This window comes from Lissotriton vulgaris, chromosome 3_1 (genome assembly GCF_964263255.1).
Source record: "Lissotriton vulgaris chromosome 3_1, aLisVul1.2, whole genome shotgun sequence".
Lineage (NCBI taxonomy): Eukaryota > Metazoa > Chordata > Amphibia > Caudata > Salamandridae > Lissotriton > Lissotriton vulgaris.
Window position 1 is genome coordinate 1,373,294,981 of NC_141689.1, and position 17,740 is coordinate 1,373,312,720.

General features: G+C 46.2%; 1 protein-coding gene across 2 annotated transcripts in view; it reads left to right on the top strand.

Annotated features, from left to right (window-relative positions):
- CORO2A (coronin 2A) overlaps positions 1-17,740 on the top strand; it is a 433,064-nt gene that overhangs the window by 375,491 nt on the left and 39,833 nt on the right. For both annotated transcript variants that reach the window (XR_015309352.1, XM_086961842.1), the window contains exon 11: positions 1,488-1,759. Coding sequence is in view for 1 of the 2 variants with exons in the window: in XM_086961842.1 (XP_086817968.1) it covers positions 1,488-1,759 (272 nt within the window). In the remaining variant the exon portion in view is untranslated. The remainder of the gene's footprint in view (positions 1-1,487; positions 1,760-17,740) is intronic.

Genomic DNA, 17,740 nt, shown 5'->3' on the forward strand with positions numbered 1-17,740 from the left:
GCATACCTAAACAACCGCCTTTCCATCCAAGCACCAAAGAGACACCTCCAATCAGCCGACCATCCTCTGGCCACCATCCCACGCATCTACAAGACCAGAACGGGTGGAAGTCCTTCTCCTATCTCGCACCTCTGGGAAAACTCTACACTGCTGCAGTTCAGGAATGACTTCAGATGACAACAGAAACATACGGAACGCCCCCCTTCACTGTCTTGAAACCCTCACGGGTGAGTAGTCACCCTTTACAAACCCCTGATTGGTTGAACTGGTAGTGTACTCTCTCAATGGATATATGCAAAATTCAATGAACCCTTTCTAACAATATGCTGAAATTGGAATGTCCTAATGGGAGTGGTCATGTAGAGTGCACTGTAGATAAGAGTGGGCTGTTGATTAACTGTAGTGGTGATGCTCTTACCATTGTAGATAAGACTGATTTGCTGAGTCGAGAGAGATCCATATTCACAGGAGATGCTTTCTGTGTGCCAACACACCTCCCTCTTGGTCAAACAATTCATCTAAGGTAAAAAAGGAAGCGTGTCCTTTAAATGTGCTCTCTGTACTCATCTGTTCGGATAAACATGGAAGTTGATCACTTCTTTTCCAAGCTTTGGTGCTTTTACACTGCATAAATCTCCCGTGGTTGCTTGCAAGGTTCACATAAATTAAATTACTTTGTGTATAGAAGACGTCAACTTACTCAAAACATTACCTTGATCTGTAGAGGAGCTGATATAACCAGTACGATTTTAAACTACCATCCCCAGCAAGTAACGTTATATTTGTGCAGACAAATACTGCTTTCACAAAATAATTCTGGAAGGAGAGAAACGGCTTCCAAATTTTGTCTTGGTTGTTGGAAAGGATATATACTATTGTCTGGCTGGTACCAGTGGCATTTCATTAACTCAGCAGGAGTTTACTGGCATTTATGATTCATATAGTTACCATGTTCATTTTGAAAGATACTTTGCTAGATCCTCTCCCATGCTTTGTCATGTAACAGATTCAGATCAAGGAAAACAGAAGAGGATAATCTCAAATGCTGTATTTGAATGGGCTAGTCATTCTGCACCCATGTCCTCATCTCAGTGTGTCAATTGTGTGGCTGTGCGACAGTCACAGCCATGTTATACCTTTGTGCTGCTGTTTTCTGTCATGAATATTATCTGTTTTGTGATAAACCTAGGACGGTGTCTCTGCCATTTTGTGTCAACATAGCATGCAACATATTCATTCTTTCAATGTTTATTGTTTCAGCCGACTGGCCATAACAATTAATATTATATTATGTTATATTATATTATATTATATTATATTATATTATATTATATTATATTACATTATATTACGTTATATTATATTATATTATATTACATTATATTACATTATATTATGTTATATTATATTATATTATATCATACAATTTTTCTTAAACATTCCCACAATACGATGTATGCTAAATATTTGTGTGCTTGCATTTGAAGGTCCTATTTTAATATCACTGAAACCAGGATCGGAAACACCACACCCATTGCCTAGGATACCTGATAGGGTGCCCACTCTAAGTGACTCCCGGCCAAAAACACACCAGGAAACAAAGGATCAACTGACAGGGAGCGGCATTCGTCAAAGACACGAGTTTCGAGACGAGAACGTACTGAAAAGAGGGGGTGAGGAACCAAATGATGGAAAAGGCAACCCCATACCCAATGGGCTTGATGTATTTGAATGCCCACCTCCCAAAACTGAAAATGAGGTATGGATGAATATTATTTTGCACTACTAACAGGATTTGCACAAATGTACGCAATCGTTTTTAAACTTAAAGTAATTAGAAGAAATGCTTCTCAATTATAACACCTTATGTACTTTTGTAAAAACATGCACAAATGACCTAAAATCTCAGGATTGCAAAAACATGTGCAGTGTCGTTTGTGACCAAAATCGTTCAATAAATGTTTTCACTGTCATTGGGGTACATGTTTGTGTAGACCCGATCATTCACAATCTTTCATAAACTAAAGGTGCTGTTGCACCTCAAATTGTTTACACAGATCAACTAGTCACTCAAAAGGATAAACAGAAACTTTATTTCTGCTTGAATCCTTACTGAAGACACACACGCTATCGGGGGAAATGTGCTGAATAATTCATCTGCTATCTTTGTTTTTGAGAAAGGCAGCAAATTTCCTGTGACATTTTGACTATTGAAGGACACTTTAGGGGTCCATTAGGATGACAGGCAGACTTTGTCCGCCCGCCATCCCATCGTAGGAAGTGACCGACCGCCATAAGGGTGGGGGTCCAATGCTGAAATTAGGATGCGCCCGCCAGTGTGGCTGCGCATCCAGCATTCCTGACATTGTGGCAGGCGGTGCACTCAGCACCGCCCTCCACAATGCCAAGAAGGCATGCTGTGCAGTTCCATGCACAACATGGCAGGCACCGCGCGGTGCCTGCCATGTTGTGCATGGAACTGCTGGGGGGGTACCATAGGTACCCCCTATGTGCACCCTCCACCCCCTAGAGTCCCTGGGGGCCCGGAAAGCAGACTCGGCATGCCTTTCCGTGGCAGCAGGCATTGTAAAATGCCCATTCTAATATGGCTGGCGGTGTCCGATAGACACCGCCACCATATAGAACCCTTTTCCGCCCGGTCAACATGTCGACCAGGCGGAAAAGCGGTGGACGGTCTTTCCGTCCGCCGCGGACCCCCCAGCCATGATAATATGGCGGGGGTCATTCCGGCACGGATGGCGGGCGGATCGCCCCCATCAGGCTGGCGGTGGCTACCGCCGGCCTGGCAGGGGCGATCCGCCCGCCATCCTAATGGGGCCCTTAGCGTTCTTGGCTTCCTTGGTCATCTCTCTCAGCAAGTGATTCGGTGTTCACAGATCAGGAAATGACAAAAAGCAATCATCCCATTCCATTTATTGCACTCAATTGTTTCATTCATGTGAATTGGTTGCTAGCTGACATCATCTAGCAATTGTTGTTTAAAAATGTTGACCTTTTGAATATATTTGAAAATACCCACTCCCTTATTTAGAACTTAACTTTTCAAAACATAACAGTTATTTGTTGTCATATAATTGTCTTCCTTGTTGTAATGTTGTATTAGGCTATTTCGAAATTAGAAACATATAAGAATGTAGGAAAATGGGGGTTGTTCCGTCATGTCTCTACCTAGTAATCAACAGAATAGAAAATCAAGTAGCAATAGTTTTTCAGGTATAAAAATAGACCAGTACATATTTGAAGTGAGAGGGATCATAAAATACTAAGCTCGAGTGTAACTCAGGAAAAAGTACATTAAGATACCAGACGCCACCTGCAAGCATATCGAATTTGGGCTCTTTCTTCCTTGCCCCCTTCAATATAAGATTGTAGGTGCCTGAGGAATAAAAGGAGTTAGGATCAACTACAATTTTACAATTACAGTGTAACCCATTGGGCCACACAGTAAAACTATGAGTCAGAAGATGGGCCTAGGTATGAATTTATTATAAATTCAAAGCCAAGCTAATATAAATGAGTCTCAGAAACATAGCATAAAAATACAGGATCACTAATGGATATCCAAACCTTCTGACAAAATGTATTTTCAATGACGGAAAGCAAATAAGGAATTCTGGAGATGCACACAGGGAATGAGATACAAAGACTGGTGAGTAGATTGAAAGTTTCAATCCTCTTGCCTGTACATGAGGTTATCCGAAAGGGATCTACTAAACCCTATTCTAACCGGGAATTAGGGAAACCCTGCAAACAGTCACAGGGCTTGAATCACAAACCACAAACTGATGATTATCCTCAAAATTTCCTATCCTTACTGGCACATCCTCAAAAATAGGATTCCTCATTTGTTGATTAGCAACTCTAACAACTTGGATACTTCTTCCCAAGAGGGGTAGGTCCGGAACTTCCACTATTCTTACAGTAGAAGTGGTAGCACCTCTTTCAACAAAAAATGATATGGAATGGCTATTTACATCAGCATCTACAAATGGGCCACTCTGGTCTACCTTCAAGACTGCGCCAAGCACACAATCTTCCTCCCCTCTCAGGCACCATCAGGCGGACAGATCTGAGCCACATTTCTCAATAGTCTCAAATTGCTGGTAAGGAATGTTACCCTGGAAAGAATATTGGTTCACATTTGAAGCCTGATTCTAAACATATCTAGGCCAAATGGCAGATTGCTGTGGCATCTGGGGTTGTGGAACTTGCATTCATGAGACTTTGACCGCATTTAGATTTTGAGACTTCAATATAGGCGTATTCTGTGACTATTCTGAGACTATGTGAACCCTGGATTCTGACCTTAAGTTGCAGGATTACGACGACATTCCGTTTTCAATGCCCTAACCTATTAAAATAGTGGGATGGGTTAGACCTTTTCAATGTGGTTACATCAATTGCCGTACTTGGATCAATAGAGATACCCCGGCTCTTATCTTGTGACTGAAAACCACCTCCTCCTTGCATGGCAGGAGCTCCCTGTGGCCACATTTCCTGCATAGGGAGTGCATTCCCAACAAATGACTGGCCTTTACTTCCACTCTGAGCAGCTTTCATTTGAACTACGTTGAGTTTCTCTTTCAATTTCTTCTGCCTCATGTCAATCTTATCATTGCCATACTTAGTGTAGGAAAGTAGGATCTGCTTCTTATGGTTACCCCCACTTTTTGCTTGCTGTTGCACTGTTTTGACTGGTCTGAATGGTATCCTGCTAACCTGGACCCCAGTCTATCTGCTTTGCTTTCATGATATGCATGAACTTTGGTACACTCCAGATTGGATACTGTGGTACTCTTTTTAGTCCCTAGTATATGGTACTCATGTACCCAGGGCATAGGTACCCTAAAGGCCTCCCTTGGGCTGAAGCATGTATTATGACACCCATGAGAGGCCATGCAAAATGAAACTACAGGTCTGCTACTGCAACCTGTGTAAGCTGGTGCTTGCACCACTTACTTTAGATATAAGTTCACTAGATCCATAGGTCACTACACTTAAAACTTATAAGTTACCCCTATAGCGGGCCTTATCAATCCTGAAGGCAGGGTGCTGGGTTTTACGTGAAAGGGTGCCCCTGCATAAGCAAAGCCCCTCTGCAGCCTTCGGAGACCATTCTCCCGGGTTGTCTGTGACTCAGCTGGACATAGTGGTAGAGGTGCATTATAACCTTGCGGTATATGCTATCTCGAAAACGGCTGCACAGAAACATATTGTGTTTGGTATCAAACACCTTGGAATCATACCTTCACACCAGTAACGGGTGTGTGAGAAATGATTCCACCCTTCGGAAGTGAGCTTCGTTGGGTCACTGGTCTATCTGGTGCCAGCCTTCTCGACCTGGACAGCACAAAATGGATGCTGCCAATCATAGACACATTTCTGCCCTCCTGCAGCGGAGCCAAGCTCGAGCAGGGGAAGGCAGCACAATAGGCATCCTGTCACAGTGAGGCGTGACCACCTCCCAGGCAGGATTTAGTGTATTGGGGCTGGGTGGGTGCACTCTGAGAGTCCCTGAAGGTCTGCACTTGGGACACATTTGGTGTGCCTGTGCATAGTCCAGCTCAAACCAGTTGTGGGAGCCGTGGGCTCCTGCTCTGGGGCAAAACTGGACAAAGGACATGGCTGTAACCACCCCTCTGTCCTTCTGACCCTCCCTAGGAGGGTCCCCCGAATCTGTCCAACCCTCTCCCATGGGTACAAAAGGGATTACCTGCCTGTAAGACTTTAGATTTTACATGGATAAGATTCTACAAGAAGAAACCACTGACCTTCGACCATCTGGACGCTTTGGACTTCGCTGGACTTCTACTGGGCACGACTTTGTCTCCCTCTCCGTCCAAAGCTTTGTCCGTACCCTTGCTCCATACAGGTTCTGTGCAGGACCTGTGGTGCACTAAGGACAACTGAAGAATCTCCCTTGGGGTGAATGAGTCACTCCCCTGCCTTTGCAGGCACCAGAATGCAGCTGACTGGCCTGCTGCACCCGAGCTCCTGCGGACTAAAAAGATTTAAGCAACACATGAGTTGGGTTACGAAGGTCCCTGAGGTTGATCGGCTCCTCTGGGATAGGTAACAAGGGTACCACTGTATCCACGGGTGAGGTGGCTCTCCACCCTCTTAGGTTCCAAAGGGTTTCCTCTAAGCCCTCCTAGAAGGGTCCTTAAACTGTAAAATTGCAACCGCGACTTCCCCATAGAATTGTACTGAGACCGTGGTCGCGTTAGGACACTGCACCCGTCCTCCGTGGGGTCTCTATCTTCTCACCTTGGGCAGTTCCTTGGGGTCCCAGCAATTCTACGTTCTCTAGACCTTGTCCTGACCCGAGTCGTTGTTGTTATACCACTATATTAGTATATGGTTTGGTTTTCTCCTGGAGCCCACTGACTATTGTGCTACTTACAACTGATCTATTGATCTCATATTGTTGCTTTGTGTTCTATCCCCATGTAGAGGATACTAGAGAGATTTATATTAATAAATACATATTTTATATAACTACTGTGTGGTTCTCCTTTCATTTAGTCAATATAGGAGATGATGTTCTGGTAAAACAAGCTGCTTTACATTCCTTCAAGATTAAGCCTGAAAGCTGCTCTCCACAGCTACCACTAGCATTGCTTTCTAAAGGTTATCTTTGACCTCATACATCGTAAGGGTTGTTTGGACTGGTGCAAATTGTCCACTTTAATTAGTGGACAGCATATACTGGGACAACTTCTCACACTTAGCATATCACAGAATCTCATCAATCGACTTATTTTGTCAACATATCAAATGCTGTTAAATCATTATACTAATCTCAGGCCTCATTTCTGTCACAAACCTAAATACAAAATGTCCCATATCCTTAAATTCCAACGTTTCCATTTCACTGGACTGTTTAAATGCCTGTAACAATATTTCATAATATACATGAATTATCTCTTTGGGTTCCTAGGCCGTTCATAAATCTTAACCCAGTCATTATCTTTGGGCGACACATTGGATTCAATCATCCCATCACCTGGTTGTATTTCCTCATTACTGTGGGGGATGGACTAGAGGTCAACGAGTCGCTCATTGGTTCCCTCTCAGTCAACTCTGTAGCTATTTTGCATGCTGTCCACAAATCAGTTGGAACCACAATATCAAATAGAGTATTCAAATCAGTCCATATAATCTTCAACATTTGCAAAAACCACTCAACTTGCTTGTACCATTCCACAAGTTTCTCTATTAACCTAGGGAAATAATTAATGAATGACTAAAGATCACTCCTACTCTAAGGTACATGAACATAACCTCCACTTGGTATCTCTCGTAAAGGGACACTGGTAGTTACCCCCCCTCCGTCTCCGGAAGGAGACGGTTCCCCATTGATCTTTTGGGACTTTTCCTTTTTGACAAATTAACTTCTCACTTATCCAGGGCACTCCATCTCTGGATGCTGTGAATTAATTCCTGAATTAGCATTTTCAACCCTGGTATTCTCATATTGTATAGGTCCTGATCACAGAAGCAGAGCTGATGGCTCTTCTGTAAAGCTTTTGTCGACTCCAAACCTACTTCATAATTATGAGCTATTTCAGAAAATGTATCATGAGCTTGTCTCGCTATCTTAGTAACATTCTTGCTCATAAACAAAAGTTCATTTTGTTGATAAGTGTTTATTCAAGCCAGTTCCAGACTTCCACTTATCTTGTCTAATTCAAGTTTTCATTTAGCTACATCCACTAAATTAAATTTATTTCCAACGATTACTTGATAGTTTCTTGACTCATTTTTGTACTTCCACTTTCACTCAAAGTAGCATTGAGAACCTTTAGCCATTCTTCTAGCTCCTGAGCATCAAGTCTATGTGGCACCTCAGCAATCTTTGGTACTGGTCCTCCTTCACTTGGGGTGCTACTTTGTGCATTATGGGGTGGCTCCCAAATAAGCAAATCTAAATTTGGCAACCCCATACTGTCCTCAAAGGTCCAAATCCGGTCTGATTTGCCATCGGCTCTGCACTCGCGCCGAAAGGGGAACTCGCATTAATTTGAACCAAGGGAATAAACCTCACATTCAAGCTTGTAGGAGCTTTCTCCGGGGCTCTTGACTCATTTGGAACAGTCAAATTATATTTAACACTCCCTGTGGAGCTAGGATTATGTATAGGGACTATATGGCAAATGGTGATCGGGATGGTGAGAGCATCAGGAACATTCGAATCTGCGGAGGGGCCAGGGGCATAAATTCCTGAACTCCCTCCCATCGAGTTTTGATTCATATTCACAGGGGTAACCCCCATTGCATTAGGACTCAGATTTACTGGTGCAGTATCAATTCCAGAATTTCCACTAGCATTAGCGCTTCAACCTCCTCTTTTTGGGTCTCATTGTATGTGGGCGGACTCTCTAGAAGCAACATGTCTAAGAGACTATCAGTAGTATAACTGTTACAGTTTTCACCTCCATCAGCTGATTCCCTTGCCACATTTCCTCCCTCTCTTTCTTTTATTTCTCTTGTCTGCCCTTCTCAAATTCATTACCAGTCAACCAATGATACAGCTTAGCTTCCTCTATCAGGTCTGTTCTCCACTTCTTCTGTTCTGCATCCCACCTAGCATCAGCATAAATGTGCACCACCTTCTAGCTCTTCCCTGATATCTCTCTTTCTCTCTGGCATCAGCCACACATTTGCAAGCGTTGAGTGCTTTAAACTGTGTAAATCTAGGCTGTGGTTTAATCTCAAACAAAATCCTCCTCAAGTTTTTCATAATTCTCACTTTAAATGTGCCACAACGTGGAAACTCCAGTGCACCTTCTTTCTCAGTGATCTTGTGCCATTGTTTAAGCCAAGTACAAATGTGAAGCCCTACTTTTATTGCCATATAATGATCTGCAATGTCTCTGGGTGGTGCTTCTTTCCTTTCCCTAACAGGTATCGTCACATCTCCCATTATCAAATTTTGTGTGACCTTAAAACATTTAATTCTTCTGGTAAAATGCCAATAATCACAATTAGAATTGTTCATTTCAAACCAGGAAATAATCTTTACACAGTAGGTGTTTAAAATCTGCAACCAATATCAACACAGCACTACAACCTGGATGACCAATAACAGTGCAGCTTTACACCAACAAACTGTTAGAAATGGGGGTCTCTAGTTTGCAATGGCTGGCCACTGTCTAAATAGGGACCCTTCTTCCCAAATCAGAGTAAGGTGGCTAAACCCTTTGATAACCCTTGCTCAACCCTGTGGTAACGTAGCACAAGCAGCTCGGCCTATCTCAGAGGCAGTGTGTGAAGCATTATGATCATACACAGTATACGCTGGCGATAGGATGCGCTCCGGACACGGCTCCCTCACGTCGTCGCTGACACTGCGACTTAAGGTCCTCTTGCTTTCCTTGAGACTCATTGTCCACCACGGGAGTTTCTCATACTGTGATCAGAAATGGCTGAATCTCCATTCTGGAAACCTTTGATACATTACTTACCATGACCATAACTATCCTGAAGATGCCCATGTTTGGGTGAAACAGGTTGGCTGGTCTCATCCTTTGCATACCAATAACATCTGGAAATGAAAGACCAATAATGGCACAAGACTAATGTCTAATTGAATGTGTATACGTAACTTGTACTTATATGTTGCCTCTCATCCAACTAGCTCTTATTTTTGTGGTCTACGGGCAGCAGATCATTTGAGGTGGGCAATATGAATCTCAAATCTTGTCACTAGTCCTAGTAGTGCAGGCCTCTAGGACCCAGCTGTTTGTTCTATAGAAAACTATCTTTATATCTAGACTTAACACAAAACCAATAACGTTAAAAAGCCACAATACTGTAAAATAGGGTTATTCTTGAAATGCTGTAAAAATAGTTCAACGTGTGCAAATAGGAGTTCAGTTCAAGGCAGTGGTCTCTGCGACCTTTTACTTGCACAGTACCTGGATTTCGTAGCAAAACAAACAAAATGTTGCAAACGAGCTGTAGCAATGGTTTTCCTCACGTGAGGCCGGCGATGAGTTGAATCCTTACCGCAAGTGGGGATGAGGCGCTGGACCTGTGGCTTGTGCGACCCTGTTGCGATGTGAAAAAATGGCGCTCCGCGAGGGAGCGACTATCCGGGTGCTATGCGATGAAAATGGCAGATGCACGGCGCCCGCACTGCGATGTCATGATGCAACGATCTTGATGTGATGATCCGGGGTTAGCGAGCACTCGACAGCCCCCAAACGTGTGATGCGATGATCTTTGGGTGCTAGCGAGCACTTTGTGGCCCGCAAGCGTGCGATGCGATGATTCTTGGTTTGCGAGCACTCGGCTGCAGCAGCGCAGTGATTTTTCTTATGCTCTTCAGCTGTTAGCGACGATTCCAGCACTCTATTCTCTGGATTAGAACTAGAGGCCCTGGAACTCACAGGGGCCTCACCTTTAGATAGAAATCCTCACTGGGAGGAATCAAGAGGCTGGTGGGGAGTCAGATGTGCCTGTGACTCCAGCAGGAGGCTAGCTCTCTTCTAGCTCTTGGGTGATTGCTTTAGCAAAATAAAAGTTCTCTCAAAGTTCTTTTCCCTCTTCTTACAAGTCCAGGGGGAACTACTGCAGGCCAATCCAAGAACTAGCACACAAGCACAAGGACAGTCCTCTCCTGCAGATTCCTTCAGTGAAACGGACAGAGGTTCTTCTTGACATCCAGGAGCAATACAAACATTAGGGGTTTGGGCACAGATATTTATACCCCAAAAGTCAATGTTCTAAAAAGGCCCTAGTCACTGAACCCAGCCAGAACCAGTTCTGCTCAGACCTGGAGCACTTTGTTTACCAGGCTGCATCCTTCCTTTCAGAAAGAGGGGGTCTGCCATCAGACGCACAGTAGGAGGTGGAGCCAGCATTCACCTTGCCAGGCACAGCCCTATTCAGGTCAAGGAGCTACCCCTCCCCAGTACTCAATGCAGATTTCTCTATTCAACCTAGGTCGGACTCAGCCTGCCTTGCCTTTCTAAACCCAGACAGCCAATACACATAACAGCAGAGCACACTGGAAGGCTTAGGCAAGAAAATACCTACTTTCTAAAAGTGGTATTTTCAAACACAGAATATTAAAACCAACTTTGCTAAAAGATGTATTTTATAATTCTGAGTTCAGGCATACTAAAATCAAATTTCTACCATGTTCCCTGAGTCAGTTAGGACTATAAGATGTAATAGTCAGACTGCTCATTCTAGCCTATGGAGAACAGGTAGCCTTGCAGCAGTGAAAAAACGAAATGGGGTGTAATTCACTACCAGGACATGCTACGCATATCAAGCCATGTTCTACCTTACACACACAATGCACCCTACCATAGGGGTGACTGATATAATGCCAATGGAAGGTTCAGGGGCTGGGAAGTGTTGACACTTTACAGCCAAGATGGCAGTTCTGGACTTCACACAGACACCACAGTGGCAGGTCTGAGGTACACTTTACAAGCTGCTTCTGTGGGTGGCGCAAACCAGTGCTGCAGGCCCACCAGCAGCATTTGGGTTACCAGCCCTGGGCACACACAGGCCAGACTACTAGGGACTAACAGGTAAACCAAAGAAGCCGATCAGGGATATACCAATTCACCGTTATATTTACATTGGGAGCATTCATGCTGTGGCACTGAATGGCAGTTGCACAGCGCCCAGAGCATCTAATACCAGCAAAAACAGAGGAGACAACAGCAAAACATGGAAGGGAGACCAATGGTGCCAGGTCTAACACATATCCCCTCCAGCTGATATGTGGAGAGAACTACTCATCCCCTTGGGAGGTCTCTCCACTAAGGCGGAAAAACCTGGACAGACCATCAGCATTGGCGTGTTCTGTACCAGGGCGGTGTTCCACCGTGAAATCCATACCCTGTAGGGAAATGGAACACCTCAACAACTTGGTATTCTCACCCCTCATCTGCATCAGCCCTCTGAGGGGCCTGTGGTCTGTCTGAACCCGGAAGTGAGTCCCAAACAGGTATGGTCTCAGCTTCTTCAGTGCCCAGACCACAGCAAATGCCTCATCCTCAATTGCACTCCACCTTTGTTCCCGGGAAAGTAACCTCCTACTGATGAAGGCTACAGGTTGGTCTAGTCCCTCCCTCGTTTACCTGTGACAGAGCAGCCCCCAACCCATGCTCTTAAACCTCTGTCTGGACAATAAATTCCTTAACAAAATTCGGCACCTGGAGGACGGGCGTGGTACACAGGGCAGTCTTGAGGGCATCAAAAGCTTTCTGACAGGTGTCAGTCCTGTTCACAATCTTTGGCTGCTTCTTGGAAGGTAGGTCAGTCAGGGGTGCAACAATGTTGCCATACCCCGTGGAAAACCTCCTGTAATAACCTGTGAGACCTAGGAAGACCCTCACCTGAGTCTGGATCCTGGGGGGCTTCCATGCCAGGATGGTTTCAATCTTGGGCTGTAGGGGTGCCACCTGGCCACTCCCAACCTGGTGTCCCAAGTACATCACAGAACCCTGCCCAATCTGGCACTTACTGGCCTTGATTGTGAGGCCTCCTCTGCACAGTGCCATCAACACTTCCCAGAGGTGGCGCAAGTGGTCCTCCCAGGAGGGACTACACACTGCAATGTCATCCCGGTAGGCGGCACTAACATCCTCCAGTCCAACCAACACCTGGTTGACCAACCTCTGAAAGGTGGCAGGGGCATTCTTCATCCCAAAGGGCATCACACGGAACTGGTTGTGCCCATCTGGGATGGAGAATGCAGACCTCCCCTTGGCCCCATCAGTTAAGGCGATCTGCCAGTACCCAGATGTTAGATCAAACGTGCTGAGGTACCGGGCAGCCCCCAACCGATCGATGAGCTCATCAACTCAGGGGATGGGGTGCGCGTCGGTCTTCGTGACCGAATTGAGACCTCGGTAGTCCACACAGAATCTAAATTCAGGGGTGGCACCAGGCGCTGCAGCTTTTGGTACCAAGACCACAGGGCTGGACCATGGGCTGCTAGAGGACTCAATCACCCCTAGGGTAAACATTTTAGAGACCTCCTCCTTAAGGTATACCCTGACCCTGTCAGTCACTCTGTAGGCCTTGTGCTTGACAGGAGGACTGTCCCCGGTGTCCACGTCATGGACGCTCCACTCAGTGACACCAGGCACCAGGGAAAACAAATCAGAAAATTTCCCCACCAGCTGGTAACAATCTCTCTGCTGCTCAGGGGTCAGTGTGGGGGAGAGGACCACACCCTCCAGTGACCCATCCTTCTCTCCTGCACACAGGAGGTCAGGAAGAGGCTCACTCTCCTCCTCCATTCCAGCATCTGTTGCCAGGAGCATGCCCACAATATAATAAAACAAGAAAACTCCACCTGTACTATGTCGAAAGGTGCTTATAAGGTCACTAGATATATATAGGCCTCCCTCCCAGGAGAATAGAAGTCAAAACTAGAACAAAAGATATTATAGATGCATGGGTTTGTTTTAATCAAGATTCATAGAGTAACAATTCATGCATGTGTAAAACATTTGATAACAAAACATAATAGGATAATGATTAATGTTCCCCCACACAAAGATAAGACATTCACACAACATTAACACTCTCACTCATTCATTCACATCCGTCCAAAAGATACAAAAATCCATTCATTCAAAAAGAAACTACCATTCTAAGACTATTCAAAAACAGGCGAAAACCTATGAGTATGGATACAATTAGAAAATGGTGAAGCATGCCCACTTCAGACCTCGCAAAGTGGGGCTTCAGGCGGTTCACATTAAGGACCCGCAAGGGGTTCCTGGGAGACTGAAAGTCCACCAAGTAGGTAACTGGACTTTTGCGCTCCACCACCTCAAATTGACCAGTCCACTTATCTTGAAGCACACCAGGCTCCACTGGGGCAAGTACCAAAACCTTCTGACCAGGTTGAAACTCGACCATAGTGGTGTTCTGGTCGTGCCAGCGTTTCATTTCCTTCTGGCTGGCTTCCAGATTTGCCTCAGCAATTTTTCTGAAACGCCGAGTCTGGTTCCTGAAGGCCAATATGTAGTTAAATACATCTTAGGGCGGTTTCCTGGGAGATTGCTCCCAGCCTTCCTTGACCAGACTCAGAGGCTCTTTTACCGGATAGCCATAGAGCAGTTCAAAAGGACTGAACCCTAAGGACTTCTGCGGCACCTCGCGGCAGGCAAACAACAAGCATGGCAATACAACGTCCCACTTACGCCTCAGGGGCTCTTCTAGGCCCCTAATCATGCCCTTCAAGGTCCAGTTGAACCTTTCAACCAGACCATTTCATTTGGTGTGGTAGGGAGTGGTAAAATTATAAGTTACCCCACACTCCCTCCACAGAGACTTCATATACTGGGAGATGAAGTTGTTCTCCCCTGTCGGACACCACCTCTCTGGGGAACCCCACGCGGGAGTAAATCACCATCAGTGCACGTCCCACCACGGGGGCCGTCACGGTCCTGAGCGGTATTGCTTCAGGGTACCTGGTGGCATGGTCCACCTGGACCAGGATAAACCTGTTGCCGATGGCTGTCCTGGGATGCAGAGGCCCCACAATGTCAATGCCCACTCGCTCGAATGGGGTACTAACAACTGGAAAGGGCTGGAGTGGGGCCTTGATCGTCGCCCCACTCTTCCCACTTGCCTGGCAAGTCTCCCATGTCCTGCAATGAGCGTCTGAGCTCTTGCGCATCTGGGGCCAATAAAAGTGGGTGGCCAGCCTTTTAAAGGTCTTGGGCTGCCCCAGATGTCCTGCCAATGGAATGTCTTGAGCCAACCCCAGCAGGAAGGCTCTGAAGCGTGCGGGCACCACCAGCTCACGGGCTGACCCCAGCTCAGCAACCTTAGGCTCGCTATACAGGAGACCGTTCTCCCAATAAATCAGATGTGAACCAGACTGGTCACCTTCTGCCTGGGCTGTAGCCTGTTGCTGCAAACCTTCAAGAGAAGGGCAAACTCTTTGCTGCTCACAAAACTCCTCCCTGGAGGGCCCTCCTTCCTGCTGCCAATGGGTCAGCTCAGGCAGGTCCCCCAGGTTGGCACTCTGCTACCAGGTAGGCTTCAGATCATCCCCCTCGGGGTCTGCTCTCTTCTGGGCCGTGGGAACCAAGGGGGCCGGCTTCCCGTGCCCCCTGCCCCTTCTCTCTAAGGCAGGAATCTGGGCCATACTCTCAGGCTCCAGATCCTTCTCAACAGGCACACGCCCACTCAGGCAGACCCAATATTTGTAAGTGAGCTCTCCTCCACACCGTAGCCCATGGGGAGTTCTCTTAATCATTGCCCAAAAGACAGTCTACAGGCATGGCGGGCCTCACAGCCACCTGAAGAGTTTCTGAGACCCCCCCCACTCAAAGGGAACCTGAGCCACCTCACATTGGCTCTCTGAGTTGTCTGCTGACACCACAGGGTAGAATGCATGAGGGAAAACCTGCTCCTTGGACACCAACCGGGAGCTGACAGCAGTTACACTGGCTCCTGTGTCTCTTAGAGGCTCCACTCTATGGGCATTGATGGTCACCCACTGCCTGTACTTCTTAGTATTTTCAGGCAGAGCAGGTTTAGGGACCATCTCAAAGTCTTCTAATGAAACAATGGTCAATTCTACGGGATCCCACCCATCTGGGGTGCCCATCTTTTCCTCTCCCAGGGCTACACTAGCAAGCTGGAGGGGTGGTGCACTGGTTGGTGCAGGGTGGTCCTTCACGGGACACAGGGGATCAAAATATCTGTGGCCCACTTGACCACACTTAAAACAAGTAGGGGGCCCCCACTGAACAGGCCTACCTTTCGGGGCACTGACTTCTGATCTTGGGGAGGCTGGGATACCACTGCTTGGTTCCCTTGGGAATTACTTTGGGGTCCTCTTGGAAACTCCCTTGGTTTACCCCTGTCCCCCCCACTTCTCTGCTGGGGACCCTGCCCACCTTTGGCGAAGTCTCCCATCAGACCCATTTCCATTTCAACAGCTTTATTTGAAAATTTACAGTCATAAAAGCATTTCGCAAAAATACAAATGGAAATTATTATATACAAACATAAGTCAATAAAAAGACATACATTAATACACATAAATATTACTACTTCACATTCCATGTTTATATGGTTCATAGGTTAAAATAGTAGATCACACTCTTGAGCAAATCTCCTTTAGGGGCTAGTCGAGTTTCTAATATAGCGAGTTCTCTTTCTCCGGTATGCAACTATGTAAAGTACAGTGGATCACTCGGTCTATTCCGCCATAACCTACTCAGTGGTATAATCATTAATTTAGAGCATCTCAGTTTTTACTCTCGCTCTGGGTTATTAGGGTAGCCCTCAAAGTCAATGGCCACCCTAGGAATTTTGCCATAGTGAGGTTCCGTGACAATCGTAAGTCGTGTTTTCGACTTGCTCGAATATGGTCGAGTCTGGTATCTATGAACCGCAAATGACGAGTTTAGTGGGTGTACGCGTTTTCGCTGTGCTAACCTAAACCGTTCGTCTGTTTCGTGGGTTTCTCCATCTGAGCCCACGGGTTCCATCTTAGATACGGCATCCATTTTGTTTCTTGCCCTCAAGTAGCCAGCGAACGGACACTGTCCGCTTCGCGACCCTGGGATTCCCAAACTCTTGTGGAAGACACGTGTTCCTTTGAGGGTGTCTTTATGATGAGGGGGATGACACTGTAACGCAGATGGCCCCGCTCGAAGCTCATCTTGCCGTGTTGGTCTATTGTCTCAGTTGCGCATTCATTAGGCACGTCTCCTTTGATTCCTGCAAATCGTGTTTCCTGATACCTCCCCTTTTACACTCTCTTCGATCTGTTCGCTATCCTCGTCTTCCTCTGCACCTGTTTTTGTCTCTTCCTTGATTCGTTTACAGCCGAACGGAATGCACTAATGGCGGGAAGATGTACTTTTACAGTTGGGAACTGCCAAATGCTACTGTAATTATGTTCCGGGCCCTGAATACATGAAAGCGACCCCCTATGATATTTACTGTGGGAACTGGGTTGTAACCTTTTGTCTGTTATGTTATCCTATGATGGAAAACTGTATAAGAAGAGCGATCCACAGATACAATTCGAAGCAGTCTCCTAGAACCTACACGTGTTGTACTTCTTGTGACTTCTGTGTTCCCTGCAGTAAATAAACCTCGAATCTTTGACGCCGAAGGAAGTGTCCCGTGTCTCTGTCATTTGTACGCCGGAACAGGTAACCCACGAAGGTTTAAGGTGTTATCCCTGGCACCGCTGGGTCTTAGAATAACCCAGTCCTTCAGTAGCTATTGCAATGGGCGGTGCGGTGTCGGTCCGCAGAATGCGTTCTGCTTCGGCTGCACGCCTCGAGCCCAGGAGCCTGCAAATTGGGAGAAACCATGCCTGATACGGGCCGCGGCATTAGCAACACAGACAAAAAGGATGTGGGCCAGGGATACGTTACAGGTTCTGCACCCCGGGCATGTGGATACTACTTGAGCTGACCCTTTTGCGGTAAATGATCTCACCGGGAGCGTTCCCACCCTGAACTGGAAGTACAGCTTACGGTCCAATGGTTTAGTTATTATGTCCCAGTAAGGTACCAGCTTCGGGGTGGCTTTATGATCCAAGAAACGGCTAGTGAGGGTTGATGACTCCCTTTGCCTAATGTTTTTAACCTGGAACCACTCCCAGTACTTAGCCTTCAACACCTTTTTTGTTGGAAAGTTAGTGTTTTCAGGGTCTGCCCAAATCGAAATCATGCCTATATCCGCCAAAAGATCTCTAACCGCC